Source organism: Scyliorhinus torazame, chromosome 12 (assembly GCF_047496885.1).
Source record: "Scyliorhinus torazame isolate Kashiwa2021f chromosome 12, sScyTor2.1, whole genome shotgun sequence".
NCBI classification, from domain to species: domain Eukaryota; kingdom Metazoa; phylum Chordata; class Chondrichthyes; order Carcharhiniformes; family Scyliorhinidae; genus Scyliorhinus; species Scyliorhinus torazame.
Window position 1 is genome coordinate 207,308,636 of NC_092718.1, and position 24,891 is coordinate 207,333,526.

The 24,891-nt window shown below is 41.9% G+C and overlaps 1 protein-coding gene across 13 annotated transcripts in view; it reads right to left on the reverse strand.

Moving 5' to 3' along the window:
• The window catches only part of LOC140386919 (kinase suppressor of Ras 1-like), a 242,746-nt gene that overhangs the window by 40,646 nt on the left and 177,209 nt on the right, over positions 1 to 24,891 (reverse strand). For 12 of the 13 annotated variants that reach the window (XM_072469801.1, XM_072469793.1, XM_072469790.1 and 9 more), the window contains 6 exons: positions 24,380 to 24,527; positions 17,543 to 18,002; positions 12,018 to 12,199; positions 1,397 to 1,466; positions 1,018 to 1,101; positions 63 to 124 (listed from right to left, as the gene is read on the reverse strand). In XM_072469801.1, the coding sequence (XP_072325902.1) occupies positions 63 to 124; positions 1,018 to 1,101; positions 1,397 to 1,466; positions 12,018 to 12,199; positions 17,543 to 18,002; positions 24,380 to 24,527 (1,006 nt within the window). Of the gene's footprint in view, positions 1 to 62; positions 125 to 1,017; positions 1,102 to 1,396; positions 1,467 to 12,017; positions 12,200 to 17,542; positions 18,003 to 24,379; positions 24,528 to 24,679; positions 24,803 to 24,891 lie in introns of those variants that run through there. The other variant, XM_072469804.1, reaches the window with a different exon arrangement.

The window sequence follows — 24,891 nt, forward strand, 5'->3', positions numbered from 1 at the left end:
ACCATGTGATTGAAAAATATATATTTCAGGGAAAGCTGCTATATAATGAACTGAAATCTTACTTTGAGGAAATGATATCCGGCATGAAGGAGCTTCTTTTGTGCATTTGTTGTGGCACTTTAATCTAAGAGGAAAGAAAAATATAGTACCAAAATACATTCAAATGTATTACTTTCTGTTTCAAAAGAAATAATAGATTTGTGAACTTCACTAACAGGTCAACATAAATAATGGGTACCATAACATATTTATCATTATCAGAAGCTGCTACCTTCACTTTCAGTTAAGAATTTAGGATATTATAAATAAGGGCATTTTGTAAAAAACAAATGGCATTAATATTAGGGCTTTTTCTTGCTTTATTTAGACTTCTAATGTTGTTTTATTGTATCTGTTAATTGGGTATTATTTAAGAAGGATGGTTATACTCTGGGAATAGTATCACTGGACTTTCCTCCGAATTTAATTCCTAGGAACCAAACCATCTGGTTTGGGTCAATCATAATTGCAAGCTTTTTCCATACAGAATGCAAATGCACATTTAATCGGATTAACTAGGTTAATGGAACCTATTTCAATAAGTCAGCTGAACAGGATGAAGAATTTCCTGGTGACCAGAGTTGAATTTTCTGGGTTCCTCTCCAAAGGTTTTCTTTTTGCTTTTACAAGGCCAAATAAATCTTTCAATCCTGCAGATCAGATGTGATTAGATCTATATATACATTATTACGCCTATCTCGCCAGTGCGCGTCAGCTGGATATTTAACAATGAAATATTTAACAATTGAACTCGAACCTGTCCTCAGCTACCCCCATCACTGCCTAGGTTGACACGAGCTAACCAAAGCACGGACCAGGAATGCAATCTGTGACTTTGTTAGCCAATGTTATAGACAGTACCACACGAGGCAGTACATTTACTCTATCTGCACTAATTATGTGGAGTATTACAATTACATTTTTGGCTGTTCCAATGATTTGTGCGATTACAAATGTAACTGTTCTGGCAGAACTTACCTACAATGTTTGCACTTAACACCAAACATCATATTTTTTTGACAAACTTGACATGTCTGTGATAACCAAGATTTTGTTGAAAACCTAAAAGCAAGTGTGTAAAAGGTTTTTTTTAGTCTACGAGCAATAGAAAGTCACTTCTGAATGTTCTCAGCAAATAAATTACATTGAAGGAATGTAAAGTCATTCCTACTGCTTCATGTGACAATTAAAATGGATATTGCGGTGGGGGGGGGGGGGGGGGGGGCGATAAATGTTTTTATTATAATTTATATACAAACAAACAACAACACAATAACGACCAAACAGTAAGAAGCGCCCTTACAACACTATGACCTCACCACTTGTTAACAACTTGTTTCTGGTTCTTATTGCTCACCTGTGTGTAATGGAAAGCCCAAAGTCCCTTTGAAGCATCTGAGGAGATCCCCGCGGTACATGTAAAGTGTCTGAAAAGGAAGAGGAGATTTCAAAGTGGCTTTTGAAGAAATTAAATCTATTTTTTTTTTTTTTTTTTAAAAGAACCACTTGAGGCATGGTTATTTGTGTTCAACAGGTCAGTGGTTAGAGTCATAGATGTTTACAGCATGGAAACAGGCCCTTCAGCCCAGCTTGTCCATGCCATCCAGTTTCTATCCCTAAGCTAGTCCCACTTGCCCGCATTTGGCCCATGTCCCTTTATGCCCACCCTGCCCATGTAACTGTCTAACTGTCTTTTTTTTTTTAAAAAGGAAAAAGGTCGTTTTAATGCAAAACTAAATTTAATTTGGATGAACATGGTGGATAAGGGGAGTCAATATTCTGTATAGGGTTGGATTTTGCCACAGTTGTAAAAGTCTAAGTTGTACAGACCATCAAGCATTTACAATACATTTACAATGGAAGCCCTCAGACCAATAAAGCCCTGGGTGTTGGACTAAGGCAGTGGACAGTCTACACAGTAACAAACTTAGTTGCACAACATCCAATAATTTTCTTTGATGTAAATCTCCAATTAAAGATAATTGTGGATAAAATGTATATAGACTTAAAACTGTATATATTTAAAAGAACCTGCTACATCAAGAAGTCTTTGCCAGGGCAGTAGTAGCACTGCAGTCTCACGGCGCCAAGGTCAGGTTCGATCCTGGCTCTGGGTCACTGTCCATGTGGAGTTTGCACATTCCCTCCGTGTTTGCGTGGGTTTCACCCCCACAACCCAAACATGTGCAAGGTAGGTGGATTGAACATGCTAAAATTGCCCCTTAATTGGAAAGAATGAATTGGGTACTCTAAATTTTAAGAAAATAATAAATAAATAAATAAAAAGAAGTCTTTGCCAAAAATAGATGACAATGGCCAGATTTTCTGCTGTTCACACCGGCGGGATCATCCAGTTCTGCCGATGGTGCGCCCCGATCGACGGTTTCCCAGCAGCGAGGGGTACATTCAACTGGAAACGCCAATGGAGGGCGTCTCGCCACCAAGCAACACGCGGTGGGCTGCGGGGTAACGCCCGCCCAATGGGTGGCCTAGTAGCATCATATATCAATCTATCAACATGTTGCATCTGCAATTCCCCAAATTACTACTTTCCCAAGTTAGGCAAGAGTTTCTTTATTATGTTAGGGTGGGGAGTGGAGTGGGGTAAAAAGGGATTTTACATTGGTTTATTTATTTTGAAAATCTTTATTGGCTTTTCTCATATTTATAAACAGTTGTTACTTATATACATTACATTTTTCTTGCCCGCACTAATTAGCTTTATTTTACAGACTAACTATGTACATTTTGCTGCCCTCTGGATCGGTCTATGATATCCCCCCTTCCTCGTTGGTTTCAGCACCCTTCCTCTTCTCTTGTGGTTTCCCCATCCCCATCCCCCCTGGTTTGCGTAGTCCTTTGGTTCTTCATCTTTTTTTTTCTTCCCTGGCTTACTCCTCGTTGCTGGCCTCGAACAGGTTTTGGAACAGGCCGACAAACTGCCCCCAAGTATCCAGGAAGCCTTTCTCTGACCCTCGGATGGCGTACTTAATCTTCTCCAGGTGGAGAAATTCCGAGAGGTCAGCGAGCCAGTCTGCAGCTTTGGGCGGTGCTGCCAATCACCAGCCGAGCAGGATTGTCCGGCGTGCGATTAGGGAAGCGAAAGCAAGGGCGTTGGCCCCCTTCCCCATGTGTAGCTCTTGCTGTTCCGATACCAATAGATTGCCACTATTGGGCATGGCTTCACCCTCACCCCACAACCTTGGACATTGCCTCGGAGAAGGCTGTCCAGAACGCAGCAAGCTTGGGGCCAGCCCAAAACATGTGGATGTGGTTGGCCGTTTACATTTGTCCTCCACCTCCAGGAAGAACCTGCTCATTCGGGTTCTGGTCAGGTGCGCTCTGTGCACCACTTTGAGCTGCATTAGGCTTAGCCTTGGGCAGGAGGAGGTGGAGCTCACCCTCCTCAGTGCTTCGCTCCAGAGTTCCCATTCCACCTCTGACCCCAGTTTGTCCTCCCATTTTTGTCTGGTCCCGTCCAGTGGTGTTCGGGCTCTGTCCAGTAGCTGTCCGTATATTTTCCCACATAGCCCCCCCCCTTCTCGCCGATTGTGCCCATCAGGTCCTCTAGTAGTGTGCTTTCTGGGGCCTCGGGGCTCCCTACTGTCTCTTTGTGGAGGAAGTGCTTTATTTGGAGGTGTCTCCATTCCTGTCCTCTTGATAGTTTCCACTTCCTCGTCAGTTCGTCCAGTGTCGCCAGTCTGCGCCCTACGTAGAAGTCCCCGACCGTCAGTGTGCCCCGTCCCGCCTCCATCTTTTGAAGGTGGTATCTAGCACGGCTGGGGGGAATCTGTGATTGCCGCAGATGGGGGCCAAAAGGGACATTTTGGTTATCCCGGAGTGCTGTCTCAACTGGGTCCACGTTCTCAGCGTGGCCGCTACCACGGGGCTCGTTGTGTACCTTGTTGAGGAGGATGGGAGTGCTGCTGTGACCAGGGCCCGCAGTGTTGTTCCTTTACAGAATGCCTCCTCCATTTGTACCCAATCTGTGTCGGGTTCTTGTACCCATCCCCTCACTCTTTCTGCCGTTGCTGCCCAGTGATAGTATTGTAGGGGTTTATTTTATTTTTGCAAGACATGTTCCATTTCAAGATTCCCATGCCTCAAGCTTAGGCTATTAGCTAATGTATGTTATTGGTGGGCTGGTGTCAGGAGAAAGGGAAGAGCGTGAATGAAGCACCAAATCTAGCAAAGGTAAATCCTCTTCTAAAGGCAGATGCACTGGAGAGAATCCCCTCAGCTTTTGGCTCGGTTCCATGCGTGTGGTTTAACTTGGAGATGGAACGTTGAGCTGCACAAATAAAGATGACGGAAGAAAATCGTTTTGCCCTATATGGAGGAAATCATCTCTGTAATGATGGTTACAGAGATGCAATAATAAACGGAATGATAAACGGAAGATGCAAGTAAAGAAGTATTGTGCAAAATCTGTTAAGCTTTGAACTAAGCCAACGTCTAGATAAAGACATTGACTGATTGATTACATCATAAACCACATAAAATTGCATTATTATATCAGCAATCAGAATGCACATGCCTCGTGAGCATAACCCTCAACCCTTTTGAGAACTGAAAGCCATCTGAAACAGCTGTAAAGTAAAGGTTCAGGATGTGTGGTTGCACCAATGGCTAAAATTGTTGATACTTGCAGCCACTACTATTGTATACTAAAAGTAATTTGTGACGTCTGCGCATGCAATGAAAAACACAGAAATCTAGAAGTTGCCCTGCTCTTCTGCAGGAGGCACTGTTGCAGTCTTCACAGATGCAATACAGAACTAAACTGATGTGAACCTCAGTCTTTTAACACAGCACCTCCAATCGATAATGAATGCTAAATAACCCTTGAAAACTAATTTTAAAAGTGCACTCTCGTTCTCCAAGAACATTTAAAAATTATAATAATTATTTATTTTCAACTTTATGATATTTCAACTTCTACTGTATGTCTATGTGCATGTCCAATCTTTATTTTTGCTTTCTGTGCCATATCCTGAAATGCGATTTATAATCCCTGCTTTTTTGGCCATGAGAATTCTTCAATCTGATTGGTTTACCAGCCTGTTTGCCGATGCCACCGCACTAGATTCAGAATCATTTGAGAAGAGGGAATAGATGTTTCAGATCCCACTAAATCTTCATGGGCCTGCTACAGAGGGGAAGGCAGGCAGGCGGTTTGGGTCTTCCAAACCGGATGCATTACTACTGGGCGGCGAATGTGGAGAAGGTGCGGAGATGGGTCCGAGGGGTTGATTCCCAGTGGGTCAGAATGGAGGAGAGTTTGTGCAGGGGGTCGGGATCGAAAGCACTAGCAACAGTACCACTCCTGATGGCCCCGGGGAAATACTCAGGGAGTCCGGTAATAATAGCTTCATTGAGAATTTGGAGGCAATTTCGGCAACACGTTGGGTTGGGGGCGGGGTCAAGGGAAATGCCGATTCGGGGGAACCACAGATTTGAGCCAGGGAGGTGGGATGGAAATTTTCGGAAATGGGAGGAGAAGGGGATTAAGACACTAAAAGATTTGTTTCTTAGGGGTCGGTTTGCAGGATTGAAGGAGCTGGAAGCGAAGTATGGGCTGGAGCAGGGGGAAATGTTTAGATACATGCAGGTTTGAGATTTTGCCAGAAAGGAGATACAGAGCTTCCCGGTGGAGCCGGCCTCCACATTGCTGGAGGAGGTGCTGACGATAGGGGGACTGGAGAAGGGAGTAGTGTCAGCGGTTTACGGAGCTATTTTGGAAGAGGAGAAGGCACCACAGGAAGGGACCAAAGCAAATTGGGAGGAAGAGTTGGGAGAGGATATGGAGGAAGGGTTCTGGTGTGAGGTGCTCCGGAGAGTGAATGCCTCCACCTCGTGCGCGAGGTTGGGGCTGATACAGCTGAAGGTGGTATACAGAGCACACCTCACGAGGGCGAGGATGAGCCGATTCTTTGAAGGAGTAGAAGATGTGTGTGAACATTGCCGGGGGGCCCCGCTAATCACGTTCATATGTTTTGGTCCTGTCTAAAGCTAGAGGATTATTGGAAGGAGGCTTTTAGGGTAATTTCTAAAGTGGTACACGTGAAACTGGACCCAGGTCCCCGGGAGGCCATATTCGGGGTGTCGGACCAGCCAGGGTTGGAAACAGGTGCGGAGGCAGATGTTGTAGCCTTCGCCTCATTGATCGCCGGAAGGTGGATCCTGATAGGTTGGAGAGCAACCTCTCCACCCTGTTCCCTGGCGTGGCAGGGGGACCTGTTGGAATTCTTGACTCGAGAAGGTTAAGTTTGAACTGAGGGGAAGGATGGAGGGGTTCTACAATTCATGGGCATTATTCATTAAGCACTTTCAAGAACTGGATAACATCGAACATTAGTTGGGGCGTGTGGGTGGGAGGCTTGTGGGGAGGGGCGCTGTATGTGTTAATGGCGACAACGGGTGGTCCCCAATTCCTTTTTGTCATTTGTTTGTGTGAACATGCGGGCTAATGTTTGGGGTTTGGTGGGAGGATGGGATCGTTGTTATTAATATCATGGAATGCAGATGTAAAAACAGTCATATCCCCTTCTATGATTATCCAGTGACCTCTGCAAAGCGTACATGTGAATTTTGGCGAAGGTGAAATCAAGACTCAACCACAATACTAGAAAAAGCTTCCCCTCACTTAGTGCCAAGGCTCGTGCATGAAATATGGCATCACTGGGCAAGGTACAAGAGGACATGAAACAGGAAAGAATTATAGAATCCTTATAGTGCAGGAGGAGATCATTCGGCACATCAAATTTGCGTAGACCCTCCGAAGCAGCCCACCTGATCCTTGTAACTCCACCCAACTTTTTGGATGCTAAGGGGAAACTAGCATAACTAATTCACCTAACCCGCACATCTTTGGGCTGTGGGAGGAAACCAGAACACTCGGAGGAAACCCTCAAAGACTTTGGAAGAATGTGCAAACTCCACAGACAGTCACCCAAGGTTGGTATCGAACCTGGGTCTCTAGCGCTGTAAGGCAGCAGTGCTAGCCACTGCGCCACTTGCCGCCAAAGGGCGTTAAAAATGTGATGAAATAGAAAATATTTTAAAAAGACAGGAGGAGGGAGAAAGGAACATGGAGGGTGGAAGAAAGTGGCAGAAAGAGAAATAATTAATCAAAGCAACATTTCAAATTGAAGTCTACAAGTCATAAGCTATTAAACAGAGGTTTGAAATATTTAGCCTCAAATACCAGCATAGTAAACATCAAAGATTATTCACATTACTGTCCTGTACTTTACCGCAAGATCAACTATTTCACAGAAAAAGCAAAAGCAATGTAACAAGATCAATTAAATTGGTTCCATATAGGTGCAGCCATTCTCGCTGTGTGAGGCAGTAATTAAAACGTGTTGAATTTACTAACTTTCTTACACATATTCATCAGTTTTTCTACTCTTTCTTATACAGAACAAATTATTTTTGCACTTGAAACATTGCAATGCCACACAGCGTGTAAAAGCAGGGTACTATTGCATGTAAAGGTATTAAATAATAAATCTATGTGGGCATTGCTGTACTTGAGCAGCAGATTTGGTTCCTAATAGCAGACATTTTACGTTAAATGACATTTTAAGCAACTATCAATTCATGTTCCGAGTCCAATGCTGTACAATTCTTGCTGATTAACCTGGTTATTCTGGAATAACCATTTGATATTATATGCCCAAATTACTGATGTGAAGGCTCCACCAAGTGTTTAAAGTAGGTTATGGAATCTGCACTTCCATCACTATAGCCATTCATTGTGAAGAAGACTCATTTAAAATTCTACTGTGATATAACAATTAAATTGACTTATTTTGTATCTAACTGGGGCTATATTCAACAATCTACTACTGACTACATAAAGTTTAATTATAGCATCAATGAATTTGAAAGATTTTAAAAACTAAACATATTTCCCACCCCTCAAAGTATCAAAACAATCTTCAAAGTCACAAAAGACATTTTCTGCAGAAATGCAATGGTACATTATCACTAATCAATGTCTGTACAGCTTTCAACACTGCAACATCCTCCAACCCTACCGCCTTGTTATCCATCTATATCTCTGGATTCCACATCCCCTTTCTACACACAGCTAGAGCAGCTGCAGTACTGGCTTCTAACACTGTCCTGGTATGTTACCTCAAAAACATAGAGATAGGGGAGGGGGAAGGACTCTGGATCGAAGCACTGCACAGGGCAAACTCCACCTCCTCATGCGCAGGGCTGAGCCTAACGCAACTAAAGTTAGTGCACAGGGCGCACTGATCAGAACACATATCTGCAGGTTCTTTGAATGGTGCCAGGGAAGCCGGGCCAATCACACCCACATGTTCTGGTCCTGTCCCAGACTGGTCAGGTAGTGGACAGCCTTGTTCAAAGCCACGTCCAAGGTTAATAATAATAATAATAATAATAATAATAACAACAACCTTTAATTGTCACAAGTATGAAGTTACTGTGAAAAGCTCCCAGTCGCCACATTCCGGTTGTGGGGGTAAGGGTGAAGTCATGCCCACTAGTGGTGGTCTTTGGGGTATTGGAACAGCCATGGCTCCTTACAGGGAATGGGGAAGACGCCCTAGCCTTTGCTTCCCTGATCGCCCGCCGAAGACTCCTTCTCAGCTGGAGATCAGCAGCGCCACTCAAGGCCACAGACTGGTTGTCCGACCTCGTAGAATTCCTCAAAATCGAAAAGATAAAATTTGCCATCAGAGGAAGGCTTCTGCAACACATGGAAGCAATTTACCAAGCTGTACGAGGACCTGTTCGTGACACCAACCAATAAAGGGGGGAAACCAAAACAGTCAAAAGAAAGGAGGGGGAGACAGTACCCAGAGTACTGGGGGAGTAGAGCAGAGGAACCAAAGGGCACAGAGGGAAAGAAAAACCCATGAGTACGGCCACGGCAAAAAACAGGGTATGCCTTGGTGGCCTCCAACACACCCCTGGTATGTTTTAATACCATGGGGCACCATGTAGATAGTTAAACAGCACGGCTGTGGTAACAGAGTACTGGGAGCCCAATGTTAATATACCTTGTATCTGCATATATGTTTCCTATGTATTCATACCTGTTTATTTCTTCCCTTTTTAACTTTTGTTCCCTGGCAATGTTGTTACAAATAAATGTTACAAATAAATGAAAAGCCAATAAAAATATATTTTTTTTAAAAAGTAAATCAGAATGCTGCAAATGGTCTCTTCACAGAAATGGAAATATTTAGACAAGTGAATTTCTGAGACTGTAGCTGCTAAAGAAAACAAGAGTGCTGTGGTTTCCCATGAGTTTTTTAAAATTCTAGCCTGGACTTGTTCATGCAGAGCTGGGAAACTACACTCGATTCGAATGATTAGTAACTGAGTTACAGGGCGGGTTTTAACACCATAGTTTCAACAAAGAACTCAACATCTCATTGGATATAATATAATATTAATAATAATCTTTTATTGTCACAAGTAGGCTTACATTAACACTGCAATGAAGTTACTGTGAAAAGCCCATGGTCGCCACATTCCAGGTACACGGAGGGAGAATTTAGAATGTCCAATTCACCCAACAAGCACGTGTTTTGGGACATGTGGGAGGACTCCACACAGACAGTGACCAAAGCCGGGTTTCGAGCCTGGGGCCCTGGAGCTGTGAAGCAACAGTGCTACCCACTGTGCTACCGTGCTGCCCCAGCATTAAGTAGAATCTTTATATGACAATCAAGTCCTATAAGATGGCGGTCCACCCCTGGAATAAAGGGGTTATAAAGAGATTGTAAAAACAGCAGATGGTTTGACTTGGGTGGACCATATGTATAACGCCATATGAGTAACGTAACGTGAGGCTGCAGGAAGGAAGAGGTGACTTGGCCAGCTCTCTCACCAGAAGATCCTCCTACCAACAAGGATTTATAATCTGCTGGTGGTTTTATGTATGGTTATCTTTTGTAACATAATGGGACTACTGCTCACATTGCAATGTTTTCCTAACTAATTTTAGATTCTGGTGGTTTCGAATATGTCTCGAAGATACAGGGACCTGTGCATCTTGTGTAAATGAAAGCAAAAGTATCATAAACCTGCACACTCCAAGAACAAGGTCTTAGAATCTGAACTAGTCAAGAGGTCCAATGGGCCATATGTATATGTTACTATCACTTTTGCAATGTATTATGTTTTCTAAATAAAAAATAAAATGAAGCATTATGGATTCACACAAAATCTCACCTCAAAGTTCTCCATGCCTAATCCCTCCAATTCCGTACCTGCAAGCTGTCACTTGCTGATGTCGTCTATAGACATTGGGCAGAACCTTGTGGAGGCGGCAGGGGTCTTGGCCCCCAGCTGGAAAGCTGGCAAGAGCCCAGTGCAAAATCTTTCAGAAAGGCCCATCGCATCTTGTGCCACTCAGGCAGGTCAAGGACCCCAAGGAGTAGATGTTCCCCTGCCAACAGCTGCCATCAAGGGAGTGCCTGCATGACACCAACCAAGGCCTTAGATCGAGGAGGGACCCAGGCACAGGCAAGTGATGGGGAGGAGAGTCACGGGAAGGGGTCCACAGTGGGAAATGGGTCGGCAGCAAGGGCAGCCGGGTCCCTAAACTATGCACTGAGCAAGGATTTGTTTTTATTTGCTTGCCTTGCTCCCTTCATGGTGAGCCACCCACCCATTGTTGGGTTAATACCATGGCAGCAGGATGAGGCCCTTAAATGACATTAATTTCCTAATTAAGGACCTCAGTTGGCCTTCCTGGGCCTTCTGGACAGACTTAATCGTGGTGGAGACAGAAATGTTGTGGGGTCCCCATTCACCACCTTCCTGTGTGATGAAATGCATCTGACCACCAAACCATAAAGATCATGCATCTCCAGAGCACTGTCTTCTTCCTGCCCACTTCAACTCATTTACCACTGAAACCATCACACACCTTTGTCACCTCCAGACTCAATTATTCTAATGCTCTCCTGGCACACCTCCAAACATCCACCCTCAATAAATATCAGCGTCACCAAAACTATGCTTCATTCCACCCTACACCAAGTCGCACTCACCCATTACCCTCTCTCTGCTCACCAACATTGGTTCCCAGTCCCCCACTGCCTCAAATTTAAAATTCCCTTCTTGTGTTTAAATTATTCTTATGGCCTTGCTCCATCCCATCTCCTCCAGAGACTTACGTTTCCTGAACTATTTTGTTCCTCTGACTCCAGCTCTTGTGCGTTGTCTCATTTACATCATCATTGCCAGCTCTGCCTTTCACTGCTTATAAACGTAAAAGCTCTCCCTATAACCTCCAGTCTCTTCTCTCTCCCTTTAAGCCCATCTCTTGGAGCTAAGTTTTGGACATTCTCAATTCTTCCTCCTTTCACGCTCTGTTCATTGTTTCTTATGTGCCTGTGTTTTCACATTAAGGGCATTATCAATGCAGCTTAACCTGGTCAATTCAGAGCTACAGATACAGTGGGCTGTTTGAGCAAAGTAGTGAGCACCTGGGCTGTCCAATTCATTGGGTCACAGGTACAATTAGCTGAATGTGCAGCTGGTTGTTTCTTTATAAGACAACATGAATAGCATAAAAGTTAAACACTCTTGGGCTATTCACACTCCTCTCAGTAGTTTGTTCAAGAGCAATGCAGATCATGCCCTTGCTTGTTTTTTCACCATGGAATGTCGCAGTACATAAAGGATTGCAAGAATTAGATCAAAATTAATATAGTTTTCAAAAAATGGTCAAGAGTTGACAGGAAACCTATTTCATTAAAACGGGACAACATGCATGGCATTTCTGAAACAATTCGAATAAAATGCTTGTGCATTGACTACTTGTCTACTCTTCCATCCACTTAGAAAAATCATGCAAAATTGAAAACCAAGCATACCATGCAGGATTATGATATTTTCAGGCACAACTTAAAACTGGTGATGAATGCAAAATCCCAAACACAATGCAAGCCTCAGTGCTGTGTTAATATTAGAATACCAACTTTTAGGAGAACTGTGGTCATCAGATAGACAAGGCGTTGAGGGAAGACAGTGAGAACTCCCGATAGATTGAGGAAAGAAAGGCCTACATGGTAATAAGGGGGATCGGGTAGCAATATCATCACAGCTGTTGCCACTGCCATTGATGTTCAGATTGAGGAAAAACTTGTTTTTCTTACCGAACCTAGGAAGAAAAAAAAAAAAGTTGTAAGCAATAGTTACATTGACCAGCAACATAAGCAAATTAAGATATATTTAAAAATTGTGAAGCTAGTGTTGAATTGTATTTTGCAGGTTAAACAGATTGAATTGAAATACCACTATAACTGAACCACAATGGTTATGAGTACATATTTAATACTAGAGAACAGCAGTGAAACAAACACAACTCAATTATGAGGTTGATAAGTGCACAAATTATAGAATAGAATGGAAACATGTCACAACCTGCAGACACATTGAGTGGATACGGAGATTTTCAGCCCTCTGTCAGCTGAATCAAAATCACAAGTGCACTCTTAATAAACAGCTTTACAAGTTTGCTAAACTGCTGCACAGCAGAAATCTTTTCTACAGTCATTCAAATTTGGTGAGTGGAAGTGAAATCTAAGGGACACCTCTGATCAAGTTTACATTGCATATTTTTATGCCTCAAAGTGACTGGGGCATGGATACTGAGAATGAGGCCTCCGTTTTTCACAAAGGTTCCATCATTTTTAATTAAAAATTCATATTCCCGGCGGCACGGTGACACAGTGGTTAGCACTGCTGCCTCACTGCGCCGAGGAACAGGGTTCGATCCCGGCCCTGGGTCATTGTCTGTGTGGGGTATGCATATTCTCTGTGTGTGTGTGGGTCTCACCCCCGCAACCAAAAAGATGTGCAGGTTAGGTGAACATTTATATTCATATCCATCTAAATATACATTGCTTTCACCAAATTTCACTATCTATAATGCATGGTGTATTTTATACCATACATCTGCAAAAACAGAACCTTGCATCATTTAAGCAATTGAACAGCGATGTGACCATATCTCTTCACTCATCACTCCAGTGGAATAAAAAAAAACTCTGCTTCAAAGTCACAACTGCACAGCAGGCAGCCATTCAACTCTCAGTAGAGCAATCTCGACAGTCTCACGTCTCCACTCTATCCCCATGGCCCTGCAAATTTATTTTCGTCAAGTGTCTATCCAATTTCCTTTTGAAATTATTGGTAGTCTCCATTTCCATCACCCCTCCATTACCAATTACTGTGTAAAACATCCTTCCTCGTTCCCCCCTGCAATTCCTTTATTTTAAATAAATTTAGAGTACCCAATTCATGTTTTCCAATTAAGGGCAATTTAGCATGGCTAATCCACCTATCCTGCACATCTTTGGGTTGAGGGGGCAAAACCCACGCAAACACAGGGAGAATGTGCAAACGCCACACGGACAGTGAACCAGGGCCGGGATCGAACCTGGGACCTCGGCTCCATGAGACAGCAATGCTAACCACTGCACCACCATGCTGCCCCGACCCTCTGCAATTTCTGTCAAAAACTTTACCCGTGTCTCCCTGTCCTTGTACCATCAGCTTATAGGACGCATTTTCCTTTGTCTACCTTATCTACCCATCATAATCTTGTACATCTATGTCAGATCTCACATCAACCTCCGCTACTCCAAGGAGAACAATCACAGTGTCTCCAACCTAATCTATGTCAGATCTCACATCAACCTCAGTTACTCCAAGGAGAACAATCACAGCTTCTCCAACCTAATCTAATTAAGTTCCCCCATCCCAGCATCCATACTGGTAAATCTCCTCTGCATTCTATCAAGGACCTTCACATCTTTCCTATAGTGTAGTGAACAGAACTGGACACAATATTAAAGTTGTGACCTAACCAGAGCTTTATAAAGGTTCAACATAACTTCCCTACTATTCTGCTCAATAATTCAATTTATGAAGCCCAAGATCCTATATGCTTTGACAACTACTCTCCTAATGTCCTGCCACCTTCAAAGATCAATGCACACAAGCCCTCATATTCCCCAGTTCCTGAATATTCTTTAGAACTGCGCCAATATTGCCCCCCCCTTCTGCCAAAATGCATCACGTCACACTATAAATTCATCAGCCACTTGTCTGCCCATTATTCTAGCTTGTCCTGTTGTAGTCACTCTCATTAATTGTCACATCTTCAAATTTGGCATCACCAGCAAAGTTAGAACTTTTACTCTGTGTTCCAGTATCCAAGCAATTTATATGCAAGTATGTCAAAAGAGTAGTCATCCTAGCACTGAACCTTACACCCTTTCTACCATCCTTCAGTCTGAAAAACAACCATTTACCATGACTTTGCTGTTTTCTATGTGTAACATCAATTATCCAAGCCCCTCCTATTCCATATGCCTCAGTTTTGTTAATCAGCCTTTTATGTGGCATTTTGTCAAAAGCTTTCTTAAAATCTATACAAACAACATCCATTACATTCCATTAATCAACCATCTAAGTTACATCAAAAAATTCAATTAGATTAGTCAAACACAATCTGCCTCTTTACAAATCCATGCTGGCCCTCCTTAACTAACTAAAATCTCTCCAAATGCCTGTTAATTTTAGCCCTGATTATTGTTTCTGAAATCTTACTCACCACCACTTGTAGTGACTAGGAATATCCTTGAACCCTTTTCGGATTGCGCCCTTCAATTCCTCTGGCATCTTTCCCTTATCCAAGGTAGATTGGAAGTCTATGGCAAACCTCTTGTTATCTTAGCTACCTGGATTGCAAGCTATCTGGACTGCATGACTCATCCACTCTTAAGCACAGCTAGTCTTTCCAGTACATTCGGCCTCTCAATTTTCACCTCATCCATTACCTATGCAATCTCAGCTTCTATGATATTTTATCATCTCTTCCATCCTAAAGTACTCATTGAGCATGTCAGCCTTTCCCTGCACCACAAACATATATCATTTTATTTGTTTCTAATAGGCCCCATCGCATCCTTTACACCCACTTACTATTTACAAGATTTTTGGATTACCTTTTATGATAAACTACTGTTCTATCCTGATATTCCCTCTTCAACTTCCCTCTCAACGTATTGTTGTTGGCTTGAGTCACATTTCGAGAATTCACCCTCCTACACCCTCTTTTTTTTAAAAAAAAAGTTCATCATATTCTCTCTCCCCTTCATCAGCCAACGAGTCTTGCCTTTGGTTGTCCGACCTTTTGCTCTTGTTGGAATATACCTAGTCTGGATCTGGAGCACTTCCTCTTTGAAGATCACCCATTGTTCCATTACAGTATTTTCTGTCAGTATTTGGTTTCATTTTACCCTGGCTTACCCTACGATATTAGCCCTCTCTTATTTTTCACACCTGAAACTGAACGTGATATTCACCGATACCAATCCCATTATTGGGCTCGAGCCTGTCCAAATTAATTTCAACCCTACCATTCAGCAAAGGGAAATTGGGGGTAGGTCAACTTCACCACAAAACATTTAATTTGGGTCAGACAGATTAAAGTTAAATTTAAATCTTAAACAAGCAGAATGAGACAGAGCATCAGTTAAAAGACAAAACGTTCATTACAACCTATTATTGACTTTATATCATGCATGGTTTAATACTGATGAATATACAAAAACACACTAATAAGTAACACTGAGCAAATATATATCCACATATAAAAGCTGCTTTTTGCTAATGTATAGCCATTGCATACGGTGGATTCATAAATAAAACTTACTTTGTTTTGTAGTGAAATAACTGATTATTCAGTGCATTGTGTGTACATTTTTGAAACTATGAACATCCAATGGATATTTCTACATTGGCAGTTTATGGGGAACCGCATGCTTTAGCAGGCGTTCATAACAGAATGCGAAGTGTGCAAGTATCACTTCAAGTCGAGGAGTCCAAGAATGTCATGACTTAAAAATTCGCAGTTCGTAAAACAAACACGGCGAACAGAGTCCAGTTACTGGCCCCTCCAGGAACCCTTACAAGGTGATCAAGATGCTGCACTTGATCAGTGAGTTAATTTTTAAAATCATTGGCAGCACGGTGGCGCAGTGGTTAGCACTGCTACCTCACGGCACCGACGACCCGGGTTCGATACCGGCCCCGGTTCACTGTCCGTGTGGAGTTTGCACATTCTCCCAGTGTCTGCGTGGGTCTCACCCCCACAAACTCAAAGATGTGCATGGTAGGTAGATTGGCCATGCTAAATTGTCCCTTAATTGGAAAAAAATAATTGGGTACTCAATTTATATATTTTTTAAATTTCAATCAAAAACATGGCCACCTCAGCACAACTTAATGTTTCATGGAGTATCTAGTCTTGAAATAGCACAAACTTGAAGAGACACCTGATGCAATCTGGATTGCAATCAAGAACAGATACTCTTACCAATTAGTCCAAGAACAGTGAAGTTAATTATAACTCCTACATCACAACCCTGGCTGAGACGAGCAAATATCATACAGATTGAGAATCAAATGAGGTATGATTTTGGTCAGCTCAGCTAGCCAAATTATCAGTGGAACCACTCTCATAAATTCTTAAATCTGGTTCTAGGTGTCACTATTAAAATCACGATTTGCCAGAAAGAATCAACATGGATGACATGAATCTCAGTCGGGGTTCAAGTCTAATCACCAAACAAACTCAAACTCCAAGAGAGGACCTGAATTAAATTCACATTACCAGAAAAGAGGAACAAACACTGGACAAATGATAAGAGTTTTAGCTAGATTGCTTTGCTATACCTACTTCCGCAAGTACATGAATTTTCAGCACTATTATATGGTGAAGCACAACACATTCTGCATATCGAAATTCTAAAATAAAAATCCACTTTAATCATTCAAGTGGGTTGATTATCTCGGCCAGGATTTCTAAATGCCAAATTTTCAATGTTTCCATCCCTGAAGTCTACTATTTCACACAAGATACTGTACACCACCGGCTGACAATTCAGCGGAGCAGATTTCTTCTCTTCCCTATGCTACTCTGCAGATGAACAGTAGGGGGTACATGAGTAACTATGGTTTGGCCTTTGAACACAATGGCACATTAAAATCAATGTTATTTCATGTCTGTGAGAGAAATAGTATGCATCAGAGAGAATTCATTCCTGGCATGTCAAATGCCATATGTACCCATTTCAGTAATACTCAGGCAAAACAGACACCCAAAAAACAGCTAATTAGAAAAACTTACTAACCCAACATGCACTTGTTCTGTATACAACTTGCACAAATCAGCACATTAACATATTACACGCCCAGTGTTGTGCGCAACCATTTGATGAAAAATATTATATCCTGAATTACAAACATTACCCCCTTCACAACCAAAGAGTTAATAAACCTTTATAACCAGATGAATCTTGAAAATCTAGCAAAGCCATCTCAATTAAAAAGGCTTTATTGAAAAAGGCGCAGCAACTGTTTGTAGACGCACCACATTCATTTATCGGAAAAGTTTTCAAATCGCATTAATACAAATATAAATCTTACTTACTTAATTGTTGGTACCTCATCTATTCTATTGCCCAGTTGCGACTCATGAGATTTGCTCCTGGTGAGTCCCGAGAAACCAGGAAAAAGCTGAATAAGTTTTCTAGAGGGTGGTGGTGGAGTTCGGGGTGGTTTAAATCGATGTTTCTTCTTTGAGGGAGGAGTGGCTGGTGGTGTAGTTGTGATGGTTTGAGAACCTGATGTTCGCCGGCCTGGTCGAGGGGACTGTGAAAAGGGGTCGACTAAGTTTTCTAACCGATTTGGCAAGTATATATAATCCGATGTTGGAATGACAGAGACAGATATTGAACGTGGCTGTGGGTTAATTAGTTTGGGAACAGGTGAAGGACTGTGCGGCTGTCTGGAGCCAACAGAACACCCCAGCTCTGAAGGAGGTACAGTATTGCTTTCTCGTCTTGGTTCAGAGGAAGTCCAAAGAACAGCATCATCTTGGAGCTCACCACCTATTTAAAAGGAATACAAAATAAAGATCAAAGTTCAATAATACAGCAACATTTGCCTTTAAAATTTCTCAACAAATTACTGAATGTCAGGGCAGCACGGTGGCGCAGTGGTTAGCACTGCTGCCTCACGGCGCCGAGGTCCCAGGTTCGATCCCGGCTCCGGGTCACTGTCCGTGCGGAGTTTGCACATTCTCCCAGTGTTTGCTTGGGTTTCACCCCCACAACCCAAAGATGGGCAGGGTAGGTGGATTGGCCACGTTAAATTGCCCCTTAATTGGAAAAAATGAATTGGGTACTCTAAATTTATTTTAAAAAAACAAATCACTGAATGTCTGGTGACAAAACATTTTAAAATAAAATAAAGCAAAGAAAAGTAAATAATGAAGTAACATGGCATATAGTTTGACACTTAATAAAATACCAAATGACAGATGTCAATTGCATTTTAATCAAAGATTCAACAATTCCTTTAATTTTCCCATTATGTACGTTAGGAAGGAGGAATGGAAACAGATGGATGTAATAAATCAATCAAAATTGAAGAAAACTGACACAAAGATTATTAAATGCATACAACGTTATGGATACAATGACCGGTTTAAATGCTTTGAACATTCCACAATTCTGTATTCCTTGTGTACGATCTCAATGGTCAATGACCAAAATAAACCAAAATTACAAATATCCAAGGAGGTAAGGAACAAGACATATGGGTTATGATTCTGGTTGTATTGAAAGAGGAAAGTAAATAATTTGGCCCCAAGTTAGAACCTTTACCTATTACTGACAATGCTGGTGGGAATGAAATCAAACGCAGCTCAAATCAGATTTGTTCAAACTGATCGAAACTGGTGCATATTCATCATTGCAAAGGAAATCTCGGCAAATGGAATTACACAACATTTCAATCTGAAAGCTCAAATCGTACACCACAATTTTCCACAGAATGTATACAGGGATTCTATGGAAAATTGTAGCGTCCAATTTGAGCTTTCAAATTGAAATGTTGTGTAATTTCATTTGCCGAGATTTCCTTCGTAATGAAAAATCTGCATCTGTTTCGATCAGTTTGGGCATTTTAGTTTTCAATTCTAAGTTTCCGGAGTTGGGTTGATATCGAGATGAATCGAGTAACACAACTGATGCTGGTTTGTTAATCCTTACCTTTTTTTAAAGGAGCCAACTCGGCAAAATATTTCACATAACGTGTGGAAACTCCCATCCTTCCCCTTGCACTGCCAATTTTCCATTAAGCTGGAGCAAAGATACGGTAGTTGAATCTCCTCAGGAATTTGCCAACTAAACTGTCAGCATACCAGTCAGTCTAAGTGGGAAATGTCAGCACGAGACTTTCAGGAATCACAACTAAGTCCAACATTCACACAAGGGAATACTACAGTGGCAGCAAGCCACCAGCAAGCAACCTGCACCAGGACCTTGTGACAAATTTACCCAGTTAGCACAAGAGATATTGAAACCAATTGCAGAATCAAACTATCGCCCAACTGCAAACGAAACTCCGTACAAATCAAATAGAATCTGCGGCTTTCTTGACCTGTATGTTCATTATCACAGATTTTCTTTTAAACCAAACAGTTAAGATTTTCAAAATGAAAGTTGTGCAGAGGGCTGCCTGTGTAGTCCCTAACAATGCTATAATTAAATTTAAAGATAATTTGAACCAGATAGGAATTGAATGCGACATGATGTGCATGCAGAATTATCCAAATCCAAACTCTGGAAGTGATCAAACGGCCTCACTGCACCCGCCCCAGTGACCCGCTGAGACCGTTCAATCTCGTGTGATGCGAGATCCAAGAGATCTCGCGAGAAGGGATCTGGAACCCACCTTTGCTGGGCGGGATCCAGTTTTACATATTTAGTGAGCCATTAGGCTAATTTAAATATTTCTGTGCCAGATTATCCTAGCGCTCAGAAACTAACTCCCTCACCTGGGAGGCCTTGCCATGGAGCCGTTTAGCACTGGTCCACACAAATGTGTACCTGGCGTAACAGCACCTGGGGGTCTCCAAGGCCATTGGAAGCCCCTGGGTGGTTAGGCTCCATGCACGCTGGATACTGGTACCCTGGAAGTGCTAGCCGGGCACCCTGGCAGTGTGGCCTCAGCGGGTTCCTCACTGAAGCCCAAAGTGTTGTTTTATAGCGGGGTCGTTCTCGACACTGCAAGAGCAGATAATGACCCCACGATTCGAGTCCAAAACAGGAGTTCTTTTTCCCCGTTAAATCACGGCCAATGTAAATTTATGGTAATCTTCGACATTCAACATGGGTATCGCCATGTCTTTATCTTCATAAATGGTAATCACTGTCAACATTGATCCACTAGTGACCTGTTTAACAGACCCAATTTCATAGTAAATGCCTATTCTGCTAAAGTAAGCTGTGGGTTTTAAATATAAACTATACCCAATAAATTAGTACTTGCATAAATTTTCCAAATTTTGAAATTTAAAAAAATTATTAATTTAGAGTACCCGATACATTTTTTCCAACTAAGCGGCAATTTAGCGTGGCCAATCCACCTACCCTGCACATGTTTGGGCTGTGGGGACAAGATCCTTGTAGATACGGGGAGAATGTGCAAACTCCACATGGACAGTGACCCGGAGCCGGGATTGAACCCGGGTCATCGGCACCATGAGGCAGCAGTGCTAGCCACCTGGGCCATCATGCCGACCCTGAAATTTGTTTTTGGGAATAAGTAGTTTGTCTAAAAATCAGGAAATAGAATCACAAAGGGATTTGTCATAAAGGGCAACAAGTATTTCCTTGGAATGAGTCACAGTGGAGGTCATGGTGCAACGGCAGCATCCCAACTGAGCCAGAAACTCTGGGTTCGAGTTCCATTCCAGGACTTGATGATTAATAATAATAATAATAATAATAGTAATAACAGCTTGTCACAAGTAGGCTTCAATGAAGTTACTGTGAAAAACCCCTAGTTGCCACATTCCGGCACCTGTTCGGGGAGGCCGTTACAGAAATTGAACCCATGCTGCTGGCATTGTTCTGCAATAAAAGTCAGCTGTTTGGCCCACTGTGCTAAACCAACCCCAGTAACGTGGCCAAACTGATTGATCAACAGCCTGTAAAATCTTCCAAATGCCTATGGCAGGCTTTAAGAGCAGGAGTTTCCTAGTTACCCAGAACCCACAATGGCAAACAACCGCAGTACCTCACAATGGCCCAATACATGGAAGCCCATGGGCACCAACACCCTCTTAGGTGATGTCCCACATGGACCTTAGTTGGGAGCCCTGTTAGTTACTATAATACATAAATAATACGTATTCTGGAACTGAGGCAAGAGTCAGAATTCATTGCTAATATCCAACCATGGGGAAAGATGAATCATTGCAAGAATAAAACACTGCAGGAAGAAGTAGGCAGAAAGTCCGAAAGATGTTGTAATATTGTGCACAGTGATGACTCGATCAGGAGGACTCGAGGCCCATTTAAATATGAACCTTTTATTGGTAACTTTTAGCTACTCACAGATCGGCGGTATAGGCATGCATGCTTACATTTTTTTTTGAAAAACATTTTATTTCAGGCATTTTCAAATATATACACATTAAGAAAAAAAAAAATGTCCACAACTACAGCAAACAGCCTATACAACCTTACACCCATCCCCAACCATCTCCTCCCCCTCCCACTTTACCTGCTGCCACTCCTGCGCCTGTCTTCCCTTTCTAACTTTGAACCCAACCTGAACAGAAAAAGAACACCCCGCGAATGACTTAATTCCCCTTAAAGAGAGGGTTAGATATGCGAATTAGCTTAGAATCAGGGTAAACAGATTTTTTTCTTTTCAAAATAAATTTAGAGTACCCAATTTTTCCAATTAAGGGGCAATTTAGCATGGCCAATCCACCTATCCTGTACATCTTTGGGTTGTGGGGGCGAAACCCACGCTAACACGGGGAGAATGTGCAAACTCCACATGGACAGTGACCCAGAGCCGGGATCGAACCTGGGACCTCGGCGCCATGAGGCAGCAGTGCTACTCACTGTGCCACCATGATAAACAGATATTTAAGCAAAGTGGGGAACAATAGAATATAGAATTTTAGGTGTTAAAACTGAGATTAGTTCAAAGTGGAGACATAAGAATACAGTTCGCACTTAAATGCGAAAAGCCTGGCTTCTAAGCCTTTTAAGACATTTAGATAGAATAGTCTCCTTCTGCTCAGTAGGGATTCGATAGATCTGAACCCAATTTCATGAATGGCCATGGTCTTACAAATCGTTGTCCTATATTTACAGGCACTCACTTTCCACCTACAATCAGAAAGGCACATAACATTTGCTAAGCTTATCATCCTACTGATGGTTCAGTGAGCAAAATGGGTGAATACGAGAACCACAAAATCATGCAAATTCACAGTCAAGAATAGGCCATTCTGCCCATCTTTTCTATGTTGGTACCCAGCCTAATCACAAATTCCAGCTCTTGGTCTGTAGCTTTGTGTGTGGGTTAGAGCACTTCACGAGCCTCTTAAACACAGTGAGGGTGCTTCCTCTAACACCCTTTCAGGCTGTGACTTCCAAACCTACAACATCCTTTGGGTGAAAGAAATCACGCAACTGTCCTTTAATCCCACCAATTACCGTAATATATAACTCCTGGTCATTGACCTCTCGGATAAGGAAATAAACCAATAAAGGAGCAATAGAATAATAAGGCCTCCTGAATTGGCAGAACTAAGGCAGAACAGCAATTGATGTTCCAATAAATTTCACATCTCCTGGATTGGGAGAAAAGTTAAAACAGACAAAATTCTTGCTTCTGACAACTATTTAGTGCAACTGCGTGCATGTAATGTCACATGTCGACAACATTCAGGATACAGTCAAATTTTTGTGAACCTGACCTGCACAGTAGCCTCATGTTTAGCACTGAATAATCCAAACATGAGTGGGCTATGGAAATCAATACAGAACACAATACGGAAAAAACACATCCAAGTTTTACACTGATCTGAAGTCCAGGAAGCACAAGTTGTGATTTGTTATAAAGGTTAAGGTTAGAACAATGAAATTAATTCTATATCTTGATCACACACTGTTATAAAGCTCACAATGAAGATGGGATTAAAATAGATGCTTAAAATGAGATAGAATGGGACCACAGATCATTATAAATTGCTTATGACTGGAGGTTACTCCTGGACCAAGCTTTTGGTCATCCAACTTCTTTGGATTCGCTTTGATTTGTCAATTATACCTCTTATATGACATTTTTCTTCATTGAAGACTGCTTATTAAAAAAGCTACTGTGCATGGACATTACCCCCATCAGAAAGGGTTTGGAACCAGGAACAAAGTTTCAATGATTTGTGAGCAGAAGTGCCTTCTCAGATCACTATTAATGCTCCTGAAACATATGCAGGATGAATTTAGGACATCAGCATTTGTGCACGGTTACAGTTTTGATTTCGAGAATGGTTATTGGCTTACAAATGACACTGTAAATACAAGGAGCACTTTTGTTCTACAATAATGCTTGCATTTTAACTAATTTTCTTAAAAGTGATCTCAACGATTGAACTTAAAGCCCGATTTGAATTATCTCTACATTTGAAATTTGAATTTATTCTCCATGCATCAGCCTGGATTAGTTAGTGGATTAGTCCGTACTTATCTTCTTAAGCTATCGTACATGTGATAAACAATATAAATCAATCACACGCAGTGAACCAAATCTTCAGAATAATTATCTTGATCACTTAAAAGTTGAATATATAGCACGATTAAAATGCATTTTCTGTTGTGCACTTAAGAGAAATGTAGCAAGCAGCAAACCACAGATCAAACAGGTATCATTTTGCAAGTAATATACAATTCTGAGCAGCACTGCTCAATATATTAATTAGATTTTGTGTCAGGAGCGATAACATTATATTCCCTGGGTTGAACGCATCTAATCTCAATAAGAATATACACAAACCTAGGAAGTACCTAGGAGGTTACTTCCTCACTCTCCAAAGAATATGTTTTGTGAAAAGAAATTAGTCAACGGGTGAAAAGAAATTAAAATAGACATGATCAACATTGAGCACAGGTTCAATTTCCTATTTCATTTCGTTCCAGATTGGAAACGTTCTGAGAAAGTGTTGCCTGGATAGGAGAAGGAAGGGGAAAGATCCAGGCAGCACAGGAACTTGCACATCATATTAATCAGCAATATGATGGCTACCAAACTAATCACAGCATTCTCAGAACATTTGGTACTTCATCTTGCAATCTATCCTCAATCAATTGTTACTGTTCAGTAACTTTTCAAAAGTTTTTAAGGTATGATGAAAAAGACCATGCTGACAGGAACACCCCAAGAACTATGCAGCAATTACCTGAGTCATTTACGCTCCTTAAGCAGGAGAGGGCAGCATTCAGCCGACAGCATTCTTCAGGGTTGGCCCCATACCTCTTCATGGCTTCACAGACCTTCGTATCTGACATGTTCAGTAAGACGTCTAGTGTTAGATCACCTGGAATCTCCTGAAGAACACATTGCAAATATTAAAACTGAAATCACAATATTTCAACTTGCAATACAATTGCATGCAATGGAACTCCACTGCATGTATGTTGAATCCCTCATGTGAAATAGCTTGGTTGTGAAACAACATTGGGATACTTTAAAAACTAACCAATAAACAGCAACAGCTTTCTCGAGATAGTTAGACGTGGCACAGGAAACAGCCAAAACAAACGGTGAACAATAAAGTATAAACAGCTTTGAAACAGTCTATCGCACTTTCAGAAAAGCACCACGGAGGCCCCAAAACACAGGAACTCATCAAAATCACATGGCTTGCTACAGATGTTTAAACGGGATTGCAGGAAGTAGATTCCCATGTCA